Source organism: Typha latifolia, chromosome 13 (assembly GCF_019914945.1).
Source record: "Typha latifolia isolate L0001 chromosome 13, TyphaL0001v2, whole genome shotgun sequence".
Classification (NCBI taxonomy): Eukaryota; Viridiplantae; Streptophyta; class Magnoliopsida; order Poales; family Typhaceae; genus Typha; species Typha latifolia.
In genome coordinates, this window is record NC_133098.1 from 4,731,295 (window position 1) to 4,759,119 (window position 27,825).

Sequence of the window (27,825 nt, forward strand, 5' to 3'; positions counted from 1 at the left end):
AATGTTTCCTATAATTAAGGCATAATCATATCTAAAGAAATTTTAATAAAAAGAACTGAAATTAATGCCCGAAAGTTATGCACACTGATCTTCTTGACTAATATATTCTTTTTTTCTTATACATAATGTGATTTTAGAACTGAAATTAATCTTCTTAACTAATATATTCTTTTTTTTATACGTAATGTGATTTTAGAACTGAAATTAATGCCCAGTATGAAAACTAGTTCTTTTAGTCATTAGATTAGAATTATAAATTTAAGAGGGGTATTAAAGATTTTGCCCTTATATTTTTATATATTTATGATTTACACCTGCAATTTTTATATTAATAAATTACACAATATATTTTATCAAATATTTGTATGACAGATACTTATGTTAGATTATTACTTGAACTTAACTAAATTTTTAGGTTTAATTATTTGCACTAAATATATTACCAAAATACACCCATTGAGTCTAAACCTACGTACCTCCCGGAGTAATTGTTGTAAATAAAATTGATTGGTTGTTTGACGTGATGACTTGATTTATTTTGATAGCTCGGTAGTATGGTAACTTTGAAGAGCAACATAGCAGTTTGGGGTAATGACTTAGTGGTATTTAGGTTGTAATAATAACTCACTAGGATAACGACTTGATGTCTATATTAAATGACTTAGTATGTTAGCTAAAACTTAGTGGGACTGTTTTATAGCACAGAAGAGATAAGGTCCTAAATAAAGACTTCTGTAATTTAATTGCACTTGGTTTTTGATTTACCATATAAAATTAAGTAATATATTTTTTATGCATATTTTATTATAACGAAGAGCACACAATTTATATATAAGGTATACACTAGAAATTATTATTGTAAATTAAAAAAATCAAATACAATTAAACGGTAAAAATGCCCTATAAAAAATGAAAAGGAAAAATCTGAACCAACATTTACAGTAAAGATCATGAGTTTTTTTTTCAAACTAGCCCTCTTTTAAAGTTTTTTATTTACCTAAATAGACCATACTCTAAACTTATAATCATTTTACTTTTAAAGAAATGAAAAAAATTATAAAAAGTAAAATTCGAAGGAACTATTATTTTTTTTTTTTTGCAATTCTAATATCTTCGTAATGACATATTTTATGACTAAAACTTATCACAAAGTTACGATCCTATAAAATTTTTCTATTTTATATTTTTACTTATATATCTTTCTCATTTCAAGTATGATTAAGCTTCAATCAAAATTGTTATATATTTTTTTTCATCTTGGTAACGACATTTCATCTTACGACATTTCATATGTTAAAAATAAATTATCCGTTAGAAAGTTATTATCTGAAAACTAAGTAATTCGGCACCATAATAAGCTGATGAATAATTTAGTATTATTAATACTTAGTCCCTAGTAAAGCTTTGAATTTTTAAATATATTTAACAAAAATGCTGTTAAGATTAGTACTTTACTTAGAAAAATGCTTAACAATTATTTTATTTAGAGTTACACTGAAATAATTTTTTGGTATTAAATTTGGGGTGCGGTCCATTTGCGTAAATAAAATTGAAAGGAAGGGTAATTTAGTAAAAAAACTAAGGAAATTTTCTCGTCTGCAGCATAGCGGCCCCTCCCTACAATCCCTCACCACTCTATCGTCCTTCCCCCTCCCCTCGGCGCCGCTCTCTACCACCACCTCCTCCTCTCCTCCTCCGCCGTCGAGTTCCTCCACTCCGACGGAGGCTTCTTCCTGTAGACGAGACATTTGATTCTTATTCCTGTTGACTCCGACATTTGCTTCTTCCACGGCAACTGCCGCCTTCGCAGTTGAAACCCTAAACCCAAGTTCGACAGCTGATCCCTAAACCCAAACACTAGCAGATCGATCCAAGCAGTTAGATGGGGCGAAGAATACTAAATGACGCACTAAGGACGATGGTTAACGCGGAGAGGAGGGGAAAGGCCACCGCCAACCTCCAACCCGTCTCCACCGTCATGACCTCCTTCCTCAGAATCATGAAAGATCGAGGTTGGCATATCCTTCCTTGGCCCTACGTTTTGCTCTGTTTGATGTCTGTTTCTCCTTGTAGGATTTGATCATGAGTAGATGTGACATTTAAAAGAGATCAGGATATCGTGAATTTACTGCCCTGATTGATGTTTGTTTCTAGAGTAGGCTGAAAGAATTACAAGTTAATTGTTTGATGAGATGGTTATAAGGAAGTAAACTCTGTAGACGTCTTAAGATTTATCCTTATGCTAGAAATTTCATTGTTTTTCGTTAATTGGGTTGAGATCTAAATTGCTTAAAGAGACAGGCATTATGAGATAGGAGAAAAGAAAAAACAGCTTAGAGTAGAAGTACAGCGACAAGCTTCTAGAGTGCAGGAAACTCATTTATAGATTTTGAATCTAATATCTAATATTTAGCTGCAGTTCCTTGTGCTTGATGTAAACAATAATAACATTGTTTTTACTAGTGGTTGTTATGAGCATTGCTACTTTTCTCAATTGTAAATCATGTTTTTAACTTATGATACATTATTTTACAGGATATATCAAAGATTTTCAGGTCTTTGATCCACATAGAGTGGGAAAAATTACTGTAGAGTTGCAAGGTAGGATAAAGGATTGCCGTGCTCTTACTTATAGACAGGACATTAGGGCTAAGGACATTGAACAGTACAGACTGCGAATGCTTCCGACACGTCAGGTGTGTATGGTTTATTCATTGTTATAAACATTCGGTTGTTACATTAGGTTGCATTCTTTGCGAAGTAGGTTATGCATGCATGTTGCTGCTCTGTGAGTTTGTGCATGTTCTGAACTGTGTTATTGAGGTTCAGGACAACTAGGAAATCACATCCAATGTCTAGCAAGAGCTCTATGATGGATACTGAAAAATCTAGGGCAAACCTTAATATGAACTATGCGACCTCTTATGAGAAGATTTACTAGTAAATAATGATCGGTAAATAGTAAGCAATGCAAATGCATGAGATTTATGTGAAAAACCCAAACTAGGGTAAAAACTATGGATCATTTTTACTGGGATCAAATCAACCACTAATAAAATAGCAATTACAAGAAGTACTTACAAAATACCTGCTGAATCCCACAACTATATCTAAAAACCTCTTTTTCGTTAGATTGCGCGATGAATTACTTCGCATGGTTGATTGTATCAATTTCTTTGATCTTTGAGATCGAACGAACTTATCTCAGTGATCCTCGAGAGAATAAATTGCATCAACGAACAATGATGAAACAATCAAGAAGTATCCTGAAGCGCTTAAATCGTTTATCTTTTTTGATCAATGAAGAACTATCAACAAACTCTCTGCTAAAGCTTCAGTTTTCATTCTTCAATTCAATCACCCATTTCTAGGGTTCAAGGACTTATATAGGTTTGCAAAACAGACAAGAAACCTAATTCAAGTCAGTCCAAATAAGTCTTTTCCATTGGGGCGTTCAAACACCCTTGATTAACTTGGGCTCTTCAACCTTGGCCTTTCGAACTCCCGCAAGGGCCGTGCAAACACCTTAAGGATTTTTCTGCGCTTGGGTGTACGCGTTTGAATGCCTGTGGGAGCCATTCGAATGCCTAAAGCCCATGACTATTCTCAGGCAAATGCGTTCGGACGGGTCGTTCGAACGCCTAAGAAGGCCAATTGTTCTCAAGCTCACCACGTTCGAACTCCTAAAATGCACAAATATTCTCGGTCATATGCGTTCAAATGCCCATGGAGGTTGTTCGAACACCTTAAGCTGGTTCTGTCCTCGGTTTGGTGCGTTCGAACGCCGGCTTGAAATCTTGATTAAAATCAACTTTATATCATGCTCTTTACATATTCTATCGATACAATTAATATAAGGTTTTGTTCACTTAATTGCCAACAAAATAATATTATAGATACTAATAATTCTTCTTGCCAAACGATCAACTTCATGCTTTTAGTAGTTATTTTCACATGCATTCCAGTACCTTAACTAAGACAAGCTAAGTGGGAATCAGGTTTTGAAGAGACTATTTTCTAAAGGCGGAGGATTCCTTTTAACGAGTATTTTATGGAACTACACAAACCATAAATCTTAATCTTGAGCATGTATATTGTTTTTCATTCTTTATGTTCCATTTTAAATCCAAGGTTTCTTCTACAACCATCTGACTGTTCTCGAGCAAACAAACCTGAGAAGCAGCAAAAATGAGCTGAAGTAGCACTCAGGAAGATTGTTATTTCAGTCCTGGAACTTATAAGTAATTTCCATCACAAGAAGGGACTTGCATTGCTTGGAACTTCAATGTGCAATGTTCATGGTTCTGTTGAGCTTCAATCTGCCAATTACCTTCCATGAGTATATTGGCCATTTTAGAAAGTGCTTGAAGTCTAAGACCTTCTGTCATTTATCATGATTATTATTATTATTTTGGATATTTCCACCATTCTTTATAGGTCAAGAAGATGCTGTAGCATATAAGTTGTTGTCATGTTTGGTGCTTCTTATCTTGAATATTCAGCTCAAGATTCTATCTTGTTCTTGGATTTTCTTGCTGGCTGGATGGTAGCACCTGCAGGGTCTGGAGACTGTGAGAATGCTATTGGTTCTGCTTGCAGATGTGCCTCAACACTACGCTGGGCACCGTTTGAGGTTCATGCCTATTGTTGATAGCTAAGCAGCTTCCGTATGCCACTGGCATGATGACCATTGGTCTTAACTATTTAATGTTAAATGTACTTGCAGCATTTGTTAAAAAGTTTAGTTTGTTTAAGAGAACTTAGTTCATGAAAAGGCACACTAGGCAGAACAATCTAAGGCAAATTTTTTATTGGAAGAATCATGATCATATCATAGATATTGTGCAATAAGTGAAGTGCATAAGCTCCCTAGTCTTTGTTGGGGCTTTAAGGCTTAGTTATCAAAGCAAGGCCAAATATTTAACATTCCTAGGGTCAGATCATCAGGTAAATAGTTCAACCATTGTTCATCAATCAGATTGTTGGTTTATAAATATAAATTGCTATGCTAGTTGACGTCTTGCTACTTTTGATCTATGCCTACTAGTTGATGTTTTGGTACTTTTGATCTATGCTTGTCTACTTAAAAGTATTTTAGTTTTTATACATCAAGTAGCTTGCATAAAGAATCTTGGTCAATAAATTAGATAGTTAATTTGAAGATTGCCGTGCCAGCCGATATTTATCATGTCAATGTAGTGTCAACTTGTGGCATGTGGTGTGCCGATGGGCAGTGGCACCACCTAAAGAACTCAAGAAAACTTCTTACGAGTGAGAAGGTCTCGTATAAGTTTTTGTCACTGCATGGAGAAGGGGGATGCCTTAGCGGCCATTTAGTTTTTTTCCTTCTAATCGTATAATGAAGGTGGGAAAGTTTAAAGGATAATGGATGCAATCCATTATTGCAAGTTACTTTCCATTATCACTTAAATTTGGATCTGTTAATATAGTCAGATCCACTATCACTCAACTTAGGATCCATTACTATATTTTATGATCCACTATCATGAGTCATAAACCCGTCATCTTTTTCGCCCTCTCCTTTGTGACTCAAAAACCCTAGTGGTGGCGATGACGACAATGACTAAGATGGAGAAGCGGCGGTGAGGACTTCCAACATGTTTCTCTCTCCTTTTTCTCTCTTCTTCCCCCATCTTTCTCTCTTTTCTCTCTCTTTTCCCTCTGGTCTTCTCTCTCGTCTCCTTTTATTTTTTCTTCTTACTCGTGCCAGCTGTGTTGGGCACAAGCCGTGCCACATGCATGGCAATCCTTGATTAGAAGTTCCTTTGCAATCTCCTAGGTCCTTAATAAAGACAACTGTACATCTAAAAGGTATAACAAATATATTGAGATCTTAACATATCTATATAAAAAATTGAAAGATCTATATGCTTCCTAATTCTATATAGCATCAGAAATGTATTGTGATTTGTGGCATTATAACTTTTACCAGTTCAGACTAATAAATCTATAGATGCTTCTCTTGAAACTCTTGCTGCATAGCCAGAAGAGCTCCAATATCATCCTACAGCATTTTAGTTGTTTTAAGTTATGGATGCCTGTGTAAGTTCTTGTCTCCAATGGCCACCTATACTGCAGTACTAGCAATGGAGAAGGATTAAAAGTTGTATGTAATTTTATCACCTATACTATGTATAGTGCTACTGGTCTCTAAAGCAAGAATCAACGAGTTTTGCTATTTGTATTCGTCATGTAAGGGACTGCTTTAGGTTATTGAGTAATCAATAGGTTTTCAACTGATTACCTTCACACAACCCCTCCAGTTCATTGTACGCAAGTTTCTTAATTAGGTAAATTTTGTAGGCATAATACTAATTTTATTTAGAAATCTAGAAATTGACAACTTTACTACAGATTATTTCTCAGTATTCTCATGTTGTAATCACTTCCAATTGACGTTGATATATATATATATATTTCTGAATGGATGGCATTTATGTTTCCTACAAAGCACTAGCGAAAGAAATAAGTTTGACTTCATTTACCTTTTGCAGTGGGGATATGTTGTAATCACAACTCCTAACGGTGTTTTGGATCACGAGGAAGCAATTAAGCAAAATGTGGGTGGCCAGGTTCTAGGTTATTTCCATTAAGAAAGTCAGGACGTCATGCCTTTGTGCTACAGTGGGCCTTTGAACATAATCACAGGACTGCAGATTTTAATGCATCAAAATTCTTTTGTCTACCTGTGTAGTTTTCCTACTGAAATATTTGGTACGAACTTAAGAGCACTTGTGCATGTTACCACCCTTTGAACTGATCAGTGGATATTTGGTCTTGCACTACCTGCATATGATTTCTTTGCCCTGTTTGTTGAGAATTTCATAGCTCAGTTGGGAGTGGCAGTCTCTCGTCTTCGGTTCTCCAGGTACTAAATGAAGCTCTCCTTTTCATCAATCTAAGTCTTGCTCACTATTCATTGTCATACTTATAACAACTAATGAGGGTAAAATTGGAATTTTCTTGCAACGGCTAGTTTGCCAACTTCTAGTTTTTTAAAAGCCTGCTCATCCAAACACCATATAGTTTTAAAACTCTATAGTCTTTTGACTCCATAGTAATAAATTATGTATCATTCTTTTACCATGGTACTAAAACTCCATAGAAATTTTTTATATTATATCCAAACAGGGCCTAATAGTGAAAACATACAACCCCATAGGTTACCCTTTCTAACTTATGTTACGAGACCTAGAGGTGAGAAGAAAATAACAACCTTTTTTATGCTCGTGTTCTTTGACTATATTCTTGTGCTTAAGTATGTAGGCTCCTCATTGTACAACATTTTTCTCATTATAAACCATTGATTAACTTATGAATTTTTGTTATTGGGCCCTCCTCCCTCTTCTATTTAGAACAAAGTTTAATTTTTTTTAGAGAAAATTACAAATAAAACTGTAGATTTTGATTATATTATAAATAATCCCTCATTTTATATTTTTTATAAATAGGGCTAAATTAAGCCTTGTAATATCGAACCCCACATAAAATTAATTAAAAAACCAAAAACTACTATTGTTCAATCTCAAATATCATATTAGGGGAGTGAATAAAGGTAATTTAGTCATTTAAAATAGATAAAATTTTCTACTATATATTTTATTCATTGTTAAATAAAATTAACTCATGGTTTTCTTAAGAGAGAAGTGGGACCTTAACGAGTCTCCCCAATTAAAGCGATTCTACCTCTATTAGAGCCCTAGAACTCTTGTACAATATTAGCTTCGTCTATCATTTGAGTATCATTTGCTTAGTATTTGATAATAAAAAGAGGGAGCTTTATTTATAATATAGCTAAAATGATTTCACTTATAATTTTCTCTTAATTTTATATTATTTTAATCCTATGTTTTACTTTGTTTAAATGTCAACCACCAACATTCCTTTTGTCTTACATATTAGAAGGTTTTTATCTTGACCCATGAGAAAAATACTAGCAGAAAACAAGGCATAGAGATACTACTATCAGAATGCAAAAACTTTGCATGTGGTTATATTCTTTTCCAACTATCTTTTATTCTTTTCTTTAGTACTTACATAATTATTATAATTTATTGTGATTGAAACTTTGCGTTATGTAATTTTCAATGAGATGAGTTAGGGGTGAAAACGGATCGGATTAACTTCGACTCGACTGCTATCTGACTCAATTTAGAATAGATTCGGATTAAAAAAATTTACGTGACTCTCTGATACGGATAAGATTTTTGAAAAAAGAAAAGATACGAATTCAGATACTAATATAGATATGAATACATGTTGGATAATTTCTCGAATATGGATATCGGATATCGGTATAACCACATATATTTTAAATAATTTATAATTTTTAGTTTGCTTATTTAAATATTAAATATTAATATTGTTACTAATAATATGCTCAATATTCTTCCTAGAGATTGATTTTACTAATTTATGTGTATTTTACATGTAAAAAATTTATTTATTTTTGAAACTCTTAATATTTTGTATTCATTCTCTAAAAAGAAATATGATAATTCATTTAAAATTCGGTTCTCTATCTGAAAATTTTTATACTGTTAATAATGTGCTCTATATTTATTCTAGAGATTAATTTTACTAATTTATATGTATTTGACATGCAACAAATTTAATTATTTTTAAAACGCTTATATTTTATGTTATTTCTCCAAAAATTTGTTTATAATTCAATTCACATACGTTTAAACTTTAATCATCTATTTGAAAATAATTCAATCCATATCCACATCCGTTTAGTTAGGATATAGTTTTAAATTTTGTTATTCCTCCATATCTAAGTCTATATTCTACACATCTTTGCTAAATCATAGGGCTCAATTTATAAATAGTAAAATTATAGGGTGTAAATCATAATTTCATTATAAAAAATAAGGTGATATATACAAATTTCCCATTTACACAAATGACATAAAACAAGGGTTGTATGTAAATATGCACTGTTTCAAGGGTATATGTAGTATAAAAAATAAAGAATGCTCTATGTTTTCTGGTGTCCAGTGCTGTCAATATATAGACAGATTTATAATTAACTATCTAATTTAAATAATTAATGACCATCATATTTCTTGTATTACACTTTTAGTAGCAGAGTGGAAATTTTTCTTAGGAGCAGTAACATTATTAAGTCGTTACAAAAATAATTTATAACTGATAGGTTTGTTCATAATGCTATATTTACTTTTTTATTCTAGAATTCAGGGAACCATTTTTTAATTTTAATTTCTCAATCAATTTATCTTAAAATGCATTTTATTAGTAACTAAAAGTTAAAGCAACAGACTGAAGAATCATAACTAATCTCAATACTTAAATTTAAAGCTTTAATATTAGAAAAAAAATGTTAAATAATTACTTAACTAAGTACTTTAATCATTATTGCCATTGTTGCTCTTTGTATAAATGAATAAAATCAAATGAGTTTTTGGTGCAAATTATCTAATATTGATTGTAAACTATTTTTTTGTGAGAGAAAATGAGGGTAGAGCCTCAATTATAATATATTAAGAAGAAGTAAAAAAAGAAACGAGAAATCAGAATGCTAGATTAGAGTGGGATCAATCTTTGATTCCAATTGAAAAGTATGATTTTCTTTCCTTTTAAATTATCCGCAAAGTAATTTCCATAAGGAAAATTGAAAGCATTTCTAAGAGCAATCCAACCGGGCTCCATCTCTTTTTAAGCTTTTTAAAAATTTTAAATTTGTCTAATAATTATTGCATTCAATAATTTTAATTTTATATATATTTTTTATTAAATAATCTAGTTAGTTAAACTGAGTATATAATTAGTTTTACTAATTAATTTTTTAACAAAAATAGTACCATTGGGAAGGTCTACCTTTAAAATAAGTCTAATATTAATTTTAATTTTTTTATTATTTATAAAAATGAGTCTAATATTTTTATTATTTATAAAATAAATATGTTTATTATTATTTAAAATCAATGTGTCCTAAAATATAATTACTCAAAAGTATTTCTTAATGTAAATATTAAATATTAAAATATATTAGATATGAAATATATCAAATAAAAATTATATTAAATTTTATATTCCTTCATTCCCTTGCCTCTGCCATAAGTGTTTAATGAATACATTTCGAAGCTTAAAATGAGCGTCTCTATCTTGGATCTTCTTATGTCGAGTAAGAAATTGTTGAAATCGTTCATCATCATTGGCTTCCAGCTTTTTGACGACTAGAGGTTGAGTAATTTTGATATTTTAAATTAATGACATATAATGCTTATTTCGATATTTATTTCGTGTAGTATAATTTCGATGCATTTAATTAAAAAATTAGTAATTTAAAATTACTTCTGAAACTATTGGATATTAATCTTATTTTAAAGATCTCGATGAGAGTTTTCTAACTATATATTTTTTATTAAAAAATAATAACATTAAGAGGACATATTAAGTAATTTAAAATAGCTATTATAAATATATATATATATATATATAATAATATTATTATTTTAATAAATATGGAGACCGATGGAGTGCACCGAGCTCTTGGCTCCATAGACAATAATTTTCTGCTAGTTATCCCAGTAATCCTTTAAGGTAGGAATGTTGGTGGGGACATGAAGTTTACTACCAAGAAATTATTTGGATAACTCTTCATGGAAACTACGAGACTCACCAAAAACATCAATACTAATAGATCTAATGTATCCGTTATCGCTATCAATGATAGTTTTATAAAGAGACTTGGTGGAAAAGATTTCATTAGGGTTGAATCTCTAAAAAAATCCTCGTTTAGATAGGTAAGAAATAATAGATTGTGTTGATAATAATAATTTCAGTTGCATAGCTTGCTGATCATCAACAAGTCCAAGACAAGCTGCCAATACAGCAAGTTGCAATCTTTTGATTGCTGGCTGAGAATGTTAAAGGGAAGAGTCAAAGAAGAAGTCTATCTTTAAATTATTTATTAAGCCACAAAAAGTCTAGTGATTGTTGCTTGTTGGGGTATTTAATAATTTCAACCTCTATGACGCTAGAAAATGGATGTGTTATTAGATAGAGATTCATTCAAAAGGATTATTAAGAAATTAAGACAATATCTTTTTAGGGAGAATGATAATCCAACTGTAATAATTTTCACTACCATTTGAAAAGAAGTGATATGTTTATTTCTTTGAATGAAGGTTGGTACACAAAGATTTATTAACTAGTGCCGCTATAAATTTAGTCCAAAGAAGAGCCCAGTCATACCGTTGATTTGCAGCAACGGATTATATGGCGGGCTAAAAGATGTGCATACACGTTGTTTGATCGGCTTGTAAAGTCTATCATAATAGAAGAATTTAAAGAGATCAATTTCTTGCATTCCTAGAGAAGCGACAAAGCAAACCAGTCTATTCGCTAAAGATCCACTTATCCATGTTCTCACGAAAATGTGGATATAAGGCATCGTGCTACAATCCCTCCAAAGCGACGCCTGTAACGGCCCTAGCGACAACCGTGGCGAGGTTGGCATGATAATTGTTGAAGGCTTGTTTGTACCGAGCCTTCAAAACTTCTCATAATATAGTAAAACAATGCGCCATCTCGGCTTAAGATAAACAATGGCTAAGTGATATTTTATATCATAATATAAAATATTTACTATATTATAATATGATATATTTTTGCTAGTACCATTCATAGTGAAAAAAAATATAGAGTATAATTTGTTAAAATTTCTAAAAGTAAATTAGATGTAAATAAAAAATTAGAAATAAAATTTAAAATAATTGAAATCTCGCTAGAAGAATGTACATCATTGTCAGGAAATAATTACAATTTTTTTTTTTTGCTGCAATATCTTGATAATAGTAATATAATAATAAAAGATCCTTTAAATCCGGCTATACCTTCGGAACAGCATAGCTTAAATGTGGGCCCGCAGATTAGAGAGCAAGAGGTGCTTTGATGGACCCCACTTGAGACGCGGCTATCAACTTTTAAGATGCACTTTGTCTGCGCACGCGGCGTTCCCTCGATTTTGGTTCCACTTTTTCTTTTTATTTTTTCTCTGAAAAATTACATTTCACACCCTATATTTTTATTTTTATGGTTTCAACTAATCCACCGTCACCGACAAATAAATAAATAGTGAAGAGTCTTGGCATCGTTTAATTTATGAAAAAAGATAAAGTCTATACTTCGGTCAAAATAAATTGGAAGGGGACTAGTTTGGTCAAACACTCCAATAATATGTGATATACAACTAATCTCGTCTACGGACTTTTAATAAATAAAAAAAAATTCCTCAAGCTCAGTTCAAAAACTTCAAATATATATATATATACGTCTATACGAGCTAATTTTGACACCGGTAGGCCTAAAGTGATATTGAGTGTTAGTTTCAAGGGTAAAAATGTACTTTCGTATGGTAATTATTCTTAGACAACAACAAATGAGTAGGGCCATTGTGGTCATTAAAAAAAAAACAAAAAAAAGTAAGGATGCAATATTACTGTATATTACTGTTCTGCCATTCCGGGTATAGAGGGAAGGTGAAGGAATTCTCACCTTCCCTTTTGGAATTTCCGACCATCCTTATTCCGGAACGAAGCAACGGGGGAGGAGCAACCAAACGGAAAGCCGACACCAACAATTCTCTTCCTGAAAATCCAAAGCTTCGGGACAATGTACATGTAATAAGGGGAAATAATCTAAACAAAGCTCTTCTGTCCCAGAAAGGGTCTCACTTTTCTTGGATTCGAGAGGCATCCTAGCTTAAAAAGGTGCCATTTTGGAGGCGACCCAGAAGCGAGAACGAAGGCATGGCATTGCGCATCTCCCTCCTCCTTCTCCTCCTCCTTCCACTGTCTGCTTCTTGTGTTCCTATTGAGATCAAGAGGGCGCCCGTATCAGGTTCTTGCTCTTTCTTTAAAATTTTGATCTTATTGCTTGCTTTTAGCTTCTGGGTATTGTTTTTGCTGATCACAAGTTGTTAGCTTTTCCGTTCAGATATGCTTTTTTGGTTGTCTACTGGGACGTTTTTTTTTCCTGGTTGTAATATCTGTGTAAGGAATAGAATTTCTTTTGCTAGAAAGATGGGATTTTTATGTGTGACATGAGATGGTTCTTAATGGTGAAGCAGAAAATAATGGCTTGGTCGTATGGAGGAGGTTGGTTGCTGAGTCGCCTTCATCTGTAGAGCTTTCGGTAGACGATAGTTCCTTTCCCTTGGCTGCAGATAGAACTCATAGGAGGGACCCTTTAGATGGTTACAAAAAGTATACCGGTGGTTGGAATATTAGTGAACAACACTACTGGGCTGTAAGATCTTCTGCATCTCTATTGTGGGTTTTTCTTCTTGCTTGTTTTCGTAACTTTTGCTACAAGTTTTTGTAATTGTTTTGTTTTTTGCAGTCTGTTGGATTTACAGCGGTTCCCCTGTTTGCCTTTGCCCTAGTTTGGTTCTTGGGCTTTGGGCTGGTCTTGCTTCTTGCCTGCTGCTACTATTGCTGCTGCCGGCGCCGGAATTACTCTTATTCTCGTGTGGCATATGCCCTCTCTCTGATTCTGCTCATATTGTTTACTTGCGCTGCAATGTAATACTGTTGGTTTAAATTAGTTTTTCCTTGATTTTATGATCCTTCATATTAACTTGTTACTAATTTAGTAATTTATGTCCAATGCTGTCAGCATTGGATGCACTGTTTTGTATAAGGGTCAGGGGAAGTTCCACACCAGCACTACGACCACTCTGAACTATGTTGTGGGTCAATCAAATTTTACAGTTGACAATCTTAGGAACTTCTCAGACAGTTTGTCTGCTGCTAAAAAAGTTGGAGTGGATCAGATTTTCCTCCCTGCTGATATCCAGAATAAGATTGATGCCATTGAGACAAAGTTGAACACATCAGCAAATGACCTTGCTAACCGCACATCGAGCAATTCCAAAAAGATTCGGGCTGTGCTGAATACAGTGTATGTTTTCTTTCTTGCATTTCACACATGTTTCCCTTATATTAAAGTTGAATGAATGTTGGGGCCTGCAAGGAGGTTTTTGAGGGAGTGTTCTGTTGAGTTCTATTGCTCATATGCTACTATCAACCTTTTTAAGCTTTAGGATATATCTGAACTATTTGTATTCTCAGGCGGTTGGATTTGATCATAGTTGCAGCTGTGATGCTCTTTTTGGCGTTTCTTGGATTCTGTAAGTGTTTTACACATGTGATGACTATTTAGACTGCATTAAATAAGGTCCATACGTTGCTCAGACCTGTTGATGTTGGTTTCTGGTTCCTTACAGTATTCTCTATACTTGGGTTGCAGTTCCTTGTCTCAATGTAAGTTGTATTCTGTGGTTAGTTATCTGTTTTGTTTTTGTAGGCTGATGAATTTCTATACTTTATGAGAGATAAAGAGTATTGGCTATTCTGTTTTACTCTGTCAATTGTCATGTATTTTGTTGGTTCAAATTTCTGCAGTTTAGTTGTTGTTGGATGGATTCTGGTGGCAGGGACATTCATCCTGTGTGGTGTCTTCCTTCTTCTGCATAAGTAAGTTATTTTAGTTCTATTTCATCATGAATAGATTCTTCTATGAAAAATTTGCATTCAGAAAGTAGCTTTTCACTGATTGGATGCAAAAATGACCCATTTATTAGTGGTAAATCATGTGTAGCTTTTTGCCAGCGGCATCTGTTTTATTTAACATTGAATAACCATATAGCGATGATTTTCCCCATAAACCACCTGCTACAACAACATTCACATTTTAAAAACTAAATATTAATTAACTAATTCCTTGTTTCGGTAATCAGTTTAATCTTCACTTCAGAAAGTCTTCACTATTAACCAATAGATTAAGAAACTAATTCTGTAATTCTTCACTGTTAATCAACAGATTAACACATTTTCCTTTAGAAAAACATTCAGCAGAATAATAGATAACATTCAACATATTAAGAAAATTAACAATCAACTGAATAATAGATTAGTAATCAACATTCAACAGATTACGCGATTAACAAATTAATAGATTAAGAAAAAATGTAAAAATAATTCAACAAATTAACTGGTTATTAATTAAAAGTGAAAGGTGAAAACAAAATCGATAATTACTTTAATTAATTTCTGATTTCTCTAACTGCCTAGTATAACATTAAGTTATAAGAAATTAAGAACTAACAAATTAAGACAAATTGAAAATAAAAAACAGTTTGGTGTGAGTGAGATTGTGACATAGGAGTGAGAGAGAGAGAGGGAGAGAGTGTGAGAGAGAGGGAAAGAGGACTATACCTTTGTCGCCAACCGTCGTCTGCTTCATTGTTGTTGCTGCACGCTGTCGCTAGCCGCCACCTTACCTGTCTCGTTGTTGCTCACTGCCATCGGCCATGGAAGGGAGAGCCTGAGAGGACGATAGAAGAGGGGTTAGGGGCTTAGAGTTTTTGCGAGAGAGAAAGCAGTGAGAGAGAGGAGAGCAAAGAGAGAAAGAGAAGAGAAGAGCAGCAATTTTTTTCTTATATATAAGGTTAATGGTTAGTTATTTTTAGTGGATAAATCAGACCCATTTCCAACCCGATAAGGTGGGTTGGTGGGGCCGAACCGCCAGCCTACCTTATCAGGCCGCCCGGCGTGCCTAGCATGCGTGCCATTGGCCTTAGCGAGGCGGCCAGTGTGCCGCCCTGCCATGGCGGCCGCCAAATTTGCTTTTCAAAACCATAATTTAAGCCACTAGATGCATTATCAAGTCCTGTTGACCCTAGAATTTCTTATTTAAGAGGGCAGCATTTGGTATAACAGTAACAATTTTCCCTTGCATCCAAAAGTTTAGCGGTTCAACTCCAGAACCATATTTACAGAAATTAGGATACAATTAGATGCTTCTTCCCTCCTATAACCCCATGTAGGTGGGAGACTCATTCTTTGGGATGCCTTCTTTTGTTCTCATCTACGTCTATAATGTTTGAAAAATAATTTGTTATTATAAGATGCTCTTAAATAGTTAAAGCTTTCTTTCCCTGGTCTATGTAGGATTACATATTTCTTCTTTTAGGGAAGTTTCTAGAGAGAAGTTAGTATCAATCTCCTTGAATCTAGTAGCTTGAGTTCTTTAATTGGAAAGGTTGACAGTTATTGTTTGCAGTCTCAAAATTTTAAAAAGTCTAGGATGTGGATTTTCCAAGCTAATCTAATGATTTTCATCTATCAGCACTAGAAACATGTACAGTTGTAGTTTGGATCTTAAAATTTAAAAATATCTAGGATGTGAATTTTCCTAAGATAATCTAAGGAATTTCTACTGTTAGCACTAGAAAAACAATCACACATACGAAGAAGTGTTTTCATGTGGACAAATCCCCATAAGTTAAGAGTAAAGAAACCACAGATTTCCTTCTAGTATCAAATCAAACACTAGCTAAGTAGCAGTTATGAGAAAAAAAAGTATAGACCACTCGTCGATACACTCATAACTTGATATGTACCTTGCTTTTCTCTCCTTGACTTGCTGCCTTCCGTGCTTGATTTTCTACCACAATGATCCTTGAGGCTAGCAAATCTGTCTTTGTAACCCTTAAGATAGATGTAGGCAAACGCTAAGTTCCATTGAATCAATTCTTCTAGTGATCTTTTATGATCTTTTTAGTTTCTACTTTCTAGCGTTGGATCACAATCTACTCCTCTATTTGTTGAGTAGCACATGTGATAGTTTAGTCTCACATTAGAAAGAGAGTAAAAAAGTAGCCTTCACATAATAACTAAAGCTTTTATGTTTAAGTTGAGTTTCAAGGTTTGTGTCATACCTCGCTTCACTTAGACTAGGACTTCCCTTTCCTTATAATTGGTATCAGAGCTAATGGTTCCGTAATCTTGGATTACTCCCTAAAGCTATTTAGTGTGAGCAATTCAGTGGCTTTGATAGACTTGTAGGCTCTTATAGATGTGTCATGGTAATGCGATAGTCATAGTGCAGTGTGACTGATAGAGCTAAAAAGCCCTGGATTGGGCTTGAGCAAATAAGATCGATGTGTAAGCTTGGTTAGACTTAGTGGAGCAAGTGTCCTAGTCTAGGACATGAATGTGTGGGATTGACCTGTGAGCGTGTGGGCTCATGGTAAATTATAAAGAGCGGTTGATAGCATTGAAGAGTTAGACTCTTGAGACCGATGGATCACAAAATGCTTAGTTAAAAGTAGTAGATTGGACTCGAGAAAGAGAGTCGGTTGATGTTGGATTCACATGTAAAGAGGGAGATTGTTGAGTATCATATGTGAGAGTTTAGTTCCACATTCGAAAGAGAAGAAAAAAGTGAAAGGTTAGTATAGATTTTTGATCCTAGATTAAATTTTTGGATTGAGTTGGATTCTAAGGTTTGTGTCAAACCTGCTTCACTTGGATTAAGACTTCCCCATACCTAAACACTTTTAGTATTTTAAGTTGTGTTTTCTTTAAAATGTAGAGAAGTCACCCCTTATTTCAGTCTACTTTCACTTTTTGTAGATATAAGAGAATCTTAGAATCTAGAATCGTCAGAAAATCAATCCAAATAATGTCCAAATATGTTTGTTAGGTTTTTAGTGTTGGCAAATGTGTACAAAAGAATCTCAGTGCTTTTATACATGTACATGAACATTTATATAAGTTTTGAAAAAATACGGACTTAAAATTTTTAAGATCTAGAGGAGATAAGTCAATGCATTCACACCACGTTCGCATTGCATTTGAACACACTTGGATTGCGTTTGAACGCACTAGGGATCGTGTTTGAACACGGGATTAGGTGTTCGCATTTACAGAGAACATGTTTTGACCATTCGAACGTAAACTCAGGCGTTTGCACATACAGATAACATATTTTGGCTGTTCGAGCGCACATTGTATGCATTCACAGTGCGTTCGCACATACAGAGATAGTGTATTAACCGTTTGAAGCATCCTACATTTGTTCACAGTGCGTTCACATATACAGAGGGGTGTATTTGCGAGTTCAAATGCGCTTGGAAAAATAAATCATTGTGTTTGAATGCACGTGGGTCGTGTTCGAACGCCCCTTCTTAACATGATAAGTTTGGACTTCCATGAGTTCTGTTTTAACTTGGATTTGATTTTATCTTGTTAACCTATATAAGGGTTAGGATGCCCTAACCCTAGAGGTGTGTTGGTGATTCTTTTGAAAAGAAATTCTTGGAGTTATAACGTTCTTCCACCAACAAGTTTCGTCTTTTTTGCACAATGCTCCAAACTTTCATAAAGATTATCTAAATGAAGGATCAATTTTGAGCGTTACTTAGATTGGAGAACAATTACTGGAAGTAGTGAATCGCAGGGCTCTAACAATCAAGATTGAGGAAAATAAAGTCGTGGGGATTGACGAGTTGTTTTATAATTGCTACAAGTTTAGTGATTGATTTTGATCTGAGTTTGGATCCGTAGTTTTTTCCTATTTGGATTTTTTCACGTAAAGATTTTGGTGCTCATCTTTGTTTTACTCTTTAATATTTATTCCGCATATTTATTTAAACAAATGGTTGAAATCATTGTCTAGGGTTTAGATACATACACATGTCTAAATTTTTTTTCAATTGGTATCAGAGCAAGCTCTCTTACCTTATAGAGAGATTCACTAGGCATGGATTTTCAAAGAGATGGACAATTTTCAATTAGACCTCTTATTCCTGATGACTCAAACTATGAATATTAAAAAGTTATGATGAAAGCATTTATGAAGTCTATAGACGAGCAAGTTTGGCTAGCCGTTGTGAATGGTTGGAGTGCAACAATGCACTTGGTGAATGATAAGTTAGTTAAGAAACCTCATAAGTCTTGGGATAAGTCGGATTTTGAAAATTTTGGCTAGAACAGCAAAGCCATTAATACTATTTTTTAGTCGTGTTTCCTCGGATGAATTCCGAAGAATTTCTGTATGTGAGATAGCTAAAGATGTTTGGACGATCTTAGAAACTACACATGAAGGAACTGTAGCTGTTAAGTTTTTGAAACTTCAGGGATTGACAACTAGATTTGAGACTCTTCGCATGAAGGAGAATGAGACATTTGATGAGTTTTATGTAAAACTAAATAACAGTCCATTCCAATTTCAACTTAGGAGAAAAAATTCATAATTTTTGGTTTTCTCTTTGAAATTATTGTTACCCACCACAACATTTGAACTAGCATGATTTTTATTTTTCTCAAGCTTCTCAGCATTAAACTTGTTTGACTAAAAGAATTTAGTAAACTTTTTGACAAACACAGCCATCATCTTCGCATCTATTTCACTATAATTTTGGACTTTTACGTTTGTAGATTATCTACCAATTGTTCAACCTTTATTATAAGGATGTATTTACTTTCCTCAATAGCAGTAATTTTAGTCTGAAACCTTTTGGGTAGGGACTTAGGGATCTTTTGAACAATTTTGTTCTTATGAATTTTTTCTCCTAAGTTAAAACTGGAATAGACTATGTTATTTAGTTTTGCATAGAACTCATCAAATGTCTCATTCTACTCTATGCAAAGAGTTTCAAAATTAGTTGTCAATTTATGAAATTTCAAAAACTTAACAACTACAGTTCCTTCATGTGTAGTTTCTAAGATCGTCTAAACATCTTTAGCTATCTCACATGCAGAAATTCTTTAGAATTCATCCGAGAAAACACAATTGAAAATAACATTAATGGCTTTGCTATTCTAGCCAACCTTTTCAAAATCCGACCTATCCTAAGACTTAGGAGATTTCTCAACTAACTTATCATTCACCAAGTGCATCGGTGCACTCCAACCGTTCACGACGACTAGCCAATCTCGCTCGTCTATAGACTTTATGAATGCTCTCATCTTAGCCTTTCAATATTCATAGTTTGATCCATCAATAATAGGAGGTCTAATTAAATATTGTCTATCTCTTTAAAAATTCATCCTAGCGGATCTCTCTCTAAGGTAAGAGAGCCTGCTCTGAATACCAATTAAAAAAACTTAGACACACATATGTATCTAAACATTATGTAATAATTTTAACCATTTGCTTAAAAAAATATGCGGAATATATATCAAAAGTAAAGCAAAGATAAGCGCTAAGATTTTTACGTGGAAAAATCAAAACAAGAAAAAATCACGGATTCAAACTTAGATCAAAATCAATTACTAAACTTGTAACAGTTACAAGACTGACTTACGAAACAACTTGTTGATCCCCACGATTTTGTTTTTCTCAATATTGATAGTTAGAGCCCGCGATTTACTGCTTACCGTGATTGATCTCCAATCTCAGTAATCCTTGAAATTGATCCTTCGTTTAGATGACCCTTGAGACGAAAGCTTGGTGCATTGCAGAAGAGATGAAACTTGTTGGTAGAAGAACGTAATGACTCCAAGAATTTCTTTTCAAAAGAATCACCAACTCACCTCTAGGGTTAGGTCATCCCAACCCTTATATAGATTAACAAGAAAATTCAAGTCAAAATAGAATTCATGGAAGTCCAAACTTATCATGTTACGAATGGTCGTTCGAACGCGATCGGTGTGTGTTCAAACGCGATGACTTATTTTCCCAGGCGCGTTCAAACGCGCAAATACACCCTTTATATGTGTGAACGCATGCAGGATGCATTCGAACGACCAAAACATATTTTCTACATGTGCGAACGCCCGAGTTTACGTTTGAACGACCAAAATATGTTCTTTGTAAATGCGAATACCTAATCCCGCGTTCGAACGCAATCTGAGTGCGTTCGAACGCAATGCGAATGCGGTGCAAATGCATTGACTTATCTCTTCTAGATCTTGAAAATTTTAAGTCCGAATACTTTCAAAACTTATATAAATGCTCATACATGTATAAAAGCACTTTGATTATTTTGTACACATTTGTCAACACTAAAAACCTAACAAACATATTTGAAGATTATTTAGATTGATTTTCTAAAGATTCTAGATTCTAAGATTCTCCTCTATCTACAAAAAGTGAAAGTGGACTGAAACGAGGTGTGACTTCTCTACATTTTAAAGAAAACACAACTTAAAATGCTAAAAGTGTTTAGGTATGGGGAAGTCTTAATCCAAATGAATCAGGTTTGACATAAACCTTAGAATCCAACTTAATCCAAAAATTTACTCTAGGACTAAAAATCTATATTAACCTTTCACTTTTTCTTCTCTTTCAAATGTGGAACTAAACCCTCACATATGATACTCAACAATCTCCCTCTTTACATGTGAATCCAACATCAACCGACTCTCTTTCTCGAGTCCAATCTATTACTTTTAACTAAGCATTTTGTGATCCATCGGTCTCAAGAGTCTAACTCTTCAATGCTATCAACCGCTCTTTATAATTTACCATGAGCCCACACGCTCATAGGTCAATCCCACACACTCAGTCTAACCAAGCTTACACATCGATCTTATTTGCTCAAGCCCAATCCAGGGCTTTTTAGCTCTATCAGTCACACTGCACTATGACTATCGCATTACCATGACACATCTATAAGAGCCTACAAGTCCATCAAAGCCACTGAATTGCTCACACTAAATAGCTTTAGAGAGTAATCCAAGATTACGGAACCATTAGCTCTGATACCAATTATAAGGAAAGGGAAGTCCTGGTCTAAGTGAAGCGATGTTGATGTGAACTCAACATCAATCGACTCTCTTTCTCGAGTCCAATCTACTACTTTTAACTAAGTCTTTTGTGATCAATCGGTCTCAAGAGCCCAACCTTTCAATGCTGTCAACCACTCTTCGTAATTTACCATGAGCCCACATGCTCAAGCCCATAGGTCAATCCCACACATTCATGTCCTAGACCAGGTCTCTTACTCCACTAAGTCTACCAAGCTTGCACACTGATCTTACTTGCTCGAGCCCAATCTAGGGCTTTTTAGCTTCACCAGTCACACCACATTATGACTATCGCATTACCATGACACATTTATAAGAGCCTACAAGTCCATTAAAGTCACTGAATTACTCACACGAAACAGCTTCAGAGAGTAGTCCAAGATTACAGAACCATTAGCTCTGATACCAATTATAGGGGAAGGGAAGTCTTAGTCTAAGTGAAGCAAGGTTTGACACAAACCTTGGAACTCAAGTTAAACATAAAAGCTTAAGTTATTATGTGAAGGCCCAAGAATTTATATACTCTTTTACTTTTTCTCCTTTTCCAATGTGAGAGTAAACCCTCACTTGTGCTATTCAACAAATAGAGGGGTAAATTGTGATACAAGGCTATCGATAATAATATGCGGAAAATAAAGTGTGAAAAAAATGATTGCAAACACAAGTTTTTACGTAGAAAAAACTAAAACCGGGTCAACAACCACAAATCCAAACTCGGATCGAAACTAATAACTAAAACTTATAGCAGTTAACAAGAAGTTTACAGATCGCCTGTCGATTCCCACGACTCAATCTGTACCAAACTTGCTCACTAGACCCCGTGACACTTCTTTCCGTGATATGTTTCCAAATCTCAGTGACTCTCGAGATTGATTCTGCCGTCTCAGTGATCCTCGAGACGTAGTTCTTTTAGATTTGATGTAAATGCGTTGAGATGAGAACGATTCAGCACGTTCCGTCTAAAGTTAAGAAGTGATCTCTAATGTCTCTAAAAGATGGTCTCCAGATTAATACTTGACGGTCATCGATCCTAAGGTTAGATTAAACCCTTTTATATTCTTAGAAATAAGATAAATATCTCTTAGAGATAAAGTAAATATCTCTTAGAGATAAGATAAATATTTCTTAGAAGTAAGATAAACATATTTTCAAAGATTTTTCACGGGTTCTAAAATAAATATCTTTTAGTGATAAAGCCAAATCTAAGTCAAATCAGATCTCACATAACTCCAAAAATTGTAAATTACATCGGTTGTATTTGAACACGATGACTTGAAGTGTGAACGCGCCGTGAATGGCCAAATATCAACCTCTGTATTTGTGAATGTCACCTCTATATGTGTGAACACCACCTATATATGTGTGAATGCCTGTAGAGTGCATTCGAACAGGCAAAATAAGATCTCTGTATGTGCGAACATGATGTGAATGGCTGTAGGGTGCATTCGAACGGGCCCAGAGTGCGTTCGAACGCCCTTCTCTTAGAGATAAGGACTTATTTGCCGATCTCTCTAGTATGCTAATTGAAGTGATGCCTATTGTTTGTATGATCATTTTTACTTCATGATACATTTACTTGATCTTGGATTGGTATGTTATTTTTGTAGATTTGAGTTTTACATATTTCAGACTTATTGAATGCTCATTTAGGATTCTTTGTAATTTTTGTAAATCTAGATATTGTCACAAATTGTCAAAAGGGAAGATTGTTAAGTTTTTAGTGTTGGCAAATGTGTACAAAATAATTTAAGTGTTTTTATACATGTATATGAGCATTTATATAAGTTTTGAAAGTATTCAGACTGAAGATTTTCAAGATTTAGAGGAGACAAGTCAATGCGTTCACATTACATTCGCGTTGTGTTCGAACGCACTCGGATCGCGTTCGAACGCGGGATCAGGTGTTTGCATTTATAGAAAACGTGTTTCGGCCGTTCGAACGCAGACTTAGGCGTTTGCATATACAGAGAACGCGTTTTGGCCGTTCAAACGCACCCTGCATACGTTCGCAGTGCGTTTGCACATACAGAGATGGTGTATTGGCCGTTCGAATGTGCCTTGGATGCGTTTACAGTACGTTCATACATACAAATGGGTGTATTTGCGCGTTCGAATGCGCTTGGAAAAATAAGTCATCGCGTTCGAACGCCCCTTCGTAACATGATAAATTTGGATTTCCGTGAGTTCTATTTTGACTTGGATTTGACTTTATCTTGTTAATCTATATAAGGGTTGGGATGCTCTAACTGTAGATGTGAATTAGTAATTCTTTTGAAAAGAAATTGTTAGAGTTACAACGTTCTTCCACCAACAAAGTCCATCTCTTCAACACACCAAGCTTTCGTCTTAAGGGTCATCTAGACGAAGGATTAATCTTGATGGTTATTGAGATTTGAGATCAGTTACGGGAAGCAGTGAATCGCGGGCTCTAATGATCAAGATAAAAGAAAACAAATTCGTGGGGATCGACAACTTATTTTATAAGTCAGTCTTGTAACTGCTACAAGTTTAGTAATTAATTTTAATCTAAGTTTGAATTCGTGGTTTTTTCCTCTTTGAGTTTCTTTACGTAAAAATTTTGGTGTTCATCTTTGCTTTTACTCTATGATATTTATTCCGCATATTTACTTAAGAAAATAGTTGAAATCATTGCCTAGGGTTTAGATATATATGTGTGTCTAAGTTTTTTTCAATGTTGATCATTTGAACATATGTCGAACACTCATCAAACAGATCCTCTTTGATAGGAGTGTTCAAACGGTCTCTTTGGGCATTCAAACACATGATTCTCCTCATCCATTTGAAAGGGCTTCAAATGCACTTAAAAGAGTTGCTCTTGGCCTTTTGAGTTTGAATAGCTTCTGGTGCGTTCAAATGATTCATTGAATTCATCCTACTCTTGAATATTACTTATTGAATAGCATTAATCAAGTCGCGAACACTCTACCGCTATGGGTAGATACTACTTATAAGTGTGATTTGTTCACAAACTAGTTACAAAATGATAAAGCATTTCTAACACTGATGGATTCCTATTTCGGCTAAAGCATTTCTAAAAATCTCACTTGGCAATAGGTTCTTTAAAGAAGAGTTCAGATACTTAAGGCTTCCCAACTTCTGTTTTTATTTTTTCTTCCTCATATTTTTCTTCTTAGATAATGACTACAATGTCATAATCTCTGTACTACCAAGAATATATATTGATAATTTTGCTTCAACTTGCTGACATATTAATACGATTCGGGCTTCACTTGTGTCGTCTCGAGCATGGATACACTTTAGGGGTGTTTTTTACTCTTGTTTTATTGTTTAATTCATAGAAAAATAAGTTTGCTGTATGTCGCGTTCGAACGCGGGTGGAGTGCGTTCGAACGCGCTTATGAATGTCTGCATCAGGTTCGCACATACAAAGAGTGCGTTCGAACGCGCTTGCAAACGTCTGCATCACGTTTGCACATACAGAGAACGCAAAATGTGCGTTCGAACGCAATCGGGCGCGTTCGAACACGGTCAGCAAAAATCTACTGTTTTAGAGTTAATAATTACCAATTTTGAATTATTTGTTTAGCCTCTAAAGGTGTGGATGATAACCATGGAATCATTATTGAATGAATTGAGTTTTGCCCTAGTCTTCTTCATCTTCTTCTCTCTCATTCTTTCGTTCTCCGGTGCCGCCGTTTCTAACCTCCCTCGACCGGCCACTCACTCTAGTCCCTTAGGGGCGGCGCACTCATCTTCCTTCTTCCAATCTATTTATCATCTTGTCCTAACCCCTTCCATCATCCATAATCTTTCCATCTCCACTTACTCACCGATGCCACCCCATTATCGCCAGTCCACCGCCATCTATCAACACTTAGGATCTCGTGCCTCTATCCACGGATCCAAAGATGGATTCCCTGACATTCGTCTACTAATCGGACGATATCTCGAGATCCCACTGTCCGATTCGCCTGAAACTAGATTTGTTGGAAAGCTCTTTTCCGACAGCATATCAAAATTTCACGTCAATCCGACGACTGCATCTTTTGAGATCTATTTTCAAAGTTCAGTGTCAAATCCTGTTCAGATCTGAAAATCGGGATAGATCGAGCCTTAGCCTAAGGAGAGATCGTATCACATATATAACCTCTACCTACCTAATACCTTGAAATATCATCAAAATGTTCAGTCTTCCCTAGCTACCTGTTATATTCATGATTAAAATTGGATTCACCCTTTAATGTTCTAAATTTATTAACTTATCTAATAGTATTAACCTAGTGACGTATTACTAGGTATCTCACTAGTCATTTAAAACGAAAGGATGGGAGTTCTAACAAAATAATATTTAGCTGTATTGTTTTAGTTCCCAATTTTTATTAGATAGTACACTCTCGTTAGTTGCTATGGTTATCAGTACTTTCATTTCCTTTATAAAAGACATGCACTCAAATTCTTTTTAATGAGCAAGTAAAGATGCAATTCTGAGATATAAATTCTGATGTTAGTCAATTTCAGATTGTGCTGACATCCACATTCTTTTTCCATCTTACCAGTGTTGTTGCAGATACATGTGTTGCAATGAATGACTGGGTCAATCATCCTCATGCACATACAGCCTTAGATGATATTCTTCCTTGTGTTGATGTAGCCACAGCCAATGAGTCTCTGTATAGAAGCAGGGAAGTTACTTTCCAGCTGGTGAATCTTGTCAATCAGGTTATAACCACTGTGTCAAATCAGAACTTTCCTCCAAATTTAACACCTTTATACTACAACCAATCTGGACCATTGTTGCCTGTTCTCTGCAACCCATACACATCTGACATGAACAACCGCCCTTGCATCTCCGGAGAAGTCAACTTGAACAATGCTACACAGGTAAGTTTACTGGAGGTTTTTTGAACAAACTAATTCTTGTAAACTTATTTGTATCCTTGATTCCTTATGTGGACCTGACTATAGACAGTACTAATGGTTAATACTCCAAAAATAATCATTTAGAGGAGCTGGTGTCAATGAGCCATTTTGCCCTATTACTTATTTTAGGAATATAAATCTTGTATTCTATTTTAAAATACTTTTTGAGAGAAACAGCTGAAGTTCCCCTGATAGGATGCCATTAAGATAGCAAAAGTTATACAAAAAGGAATCTGTTCCTATATTATACGGTCATCTATCTTGCTGCTATTCAAATCCTTTTTTGCCATACCTCCTGACCGATGCATTGTAGCTAGTTCTATTGCTTTCCTATTCATGACCGTACAGACTTAATTAATCAAGATGTAACATCATCTGAATGCAGGTTTGGAAGGGATATGAATGCCAAAGTGCTATTGTTTCTGGATCTGAGATATGTACCACTGTAGGTCGGGTTACTCCAAGCATCTACAACCAAATGATGGCGGCCGTTAGTGTGAGCCAAGGACTATACCAGTATGGTCCATTCCTCACTCAGCTAGAAGACTGTACTTTTGTGCGAGATACATTCACTGCGATTAACAGCAACAACTGCCCTGGCCTGGAGAAATACAGCAAATGGATTTACATTGGTCTAGTTATGGTGTCGACTGCTGTGATGCTGTCTTTGATCTTCTGGCTGATCTATGCGAGGGAGAGGCGCCATCGCAAGTATAACAAGCAGTTTGTTGCACGGTCGAGTCAACCACCTTATCCTCTACAAGATAAGGCAAGTTAGAAGAACCACAATAATATATATATATATATATATATATATATATCTTGTATACTGATGCCATCTCTATGTGCACTTTGCAATGTGATGATGTGCATACCTGATGATACCTAATGTAGCATGCTGCCTTGAGCTATTTAGATCTTCAATTTGCAGCTAAGTGTAACCTTAGGGAAAGAGCTTTTCTTATGTACTAATTATTTGATGACATAATTTTTCTTCTTTTCTGGTAGGATGTCAAATGACAATGTTAATAACTACGAGTAGCTGATCATTGGAAAGAATGATAATTGCATATAACAACCTATATGAGCTGAAGTTATTCATTTAGCAATCTCAGTTAGCTATCATCTGGTTGGCATATATATGCTGCCAGAAATACTTACAAGACATTGTTGATTTTCTGATCGAGGTGATTTTTTTAACGGATTTATGCAAGTGGAACACATGAACTATAGTTCTTTTATGCTTTTGGTCAAACAAATGTTTGCATTTTGGTAGTTATAATTGCAAAGCAAAAAATTTCGTGCTGTTTGTTAAAGCTATAATATATATTGTTGG

The 27,825-nt window shown here is 34.6% G+C and overlaps 2 protein-coding genes across 2 annotated transcripts; both read left to right on the forward strand.

Moving 5' to 3' along the window:
• Positions 1-1,594: 1,594 nt before the first annotated feature.
• LOC140799549 (small ribosomal subunit protein uS8my-like) lies at positions 1,595-6,812 on the forward strand. The gene is made up of 3 exons (XM_073153909.1): positions 1,595-2,012; positions 2,536-2,696; positions 6,516-6,812. Exons 1-3 carry the CDS (start codon positions 1,883-1,885, stop codon positions 6,612-6,614), a joined length of 390 nt encoding a protein of 129 aa, XP_073010010.1. The 5' UTR covers positions 1,595-1,882; the 3' UTR covers positions 6,615-6,812.
• A 5,750-nt stretch (positions 6,813-12,562) lies between these two features.
• Positions 12,563-27,548, forward strand: LOC140799508 (uncharacterized). The gene is made up of 9 exons (XM_073153836.1): positions 12,563-12,888; positions 13,118-13,296; positions 13,390-13,571; positions 13,666-13,950; positions 14,121-14,179; positions 14,276-14,312; positions 14,454-14,525; positions 26,126-26,450; positions 26,875-27,548. Exons 1-9 carry the CDS (start codon positions 12,798-12,800, stop codon positions 27,265-27,267), a joined length of 1,623 nt encoding a protein of 540 aa, XP_073009937.1. The 5' UTR covers positions 12,563-12,797; the 3' UTR covers positions 27,268-27,548.
• Positions 27,549-27,825: the final 277 nt, after the last annotated feature.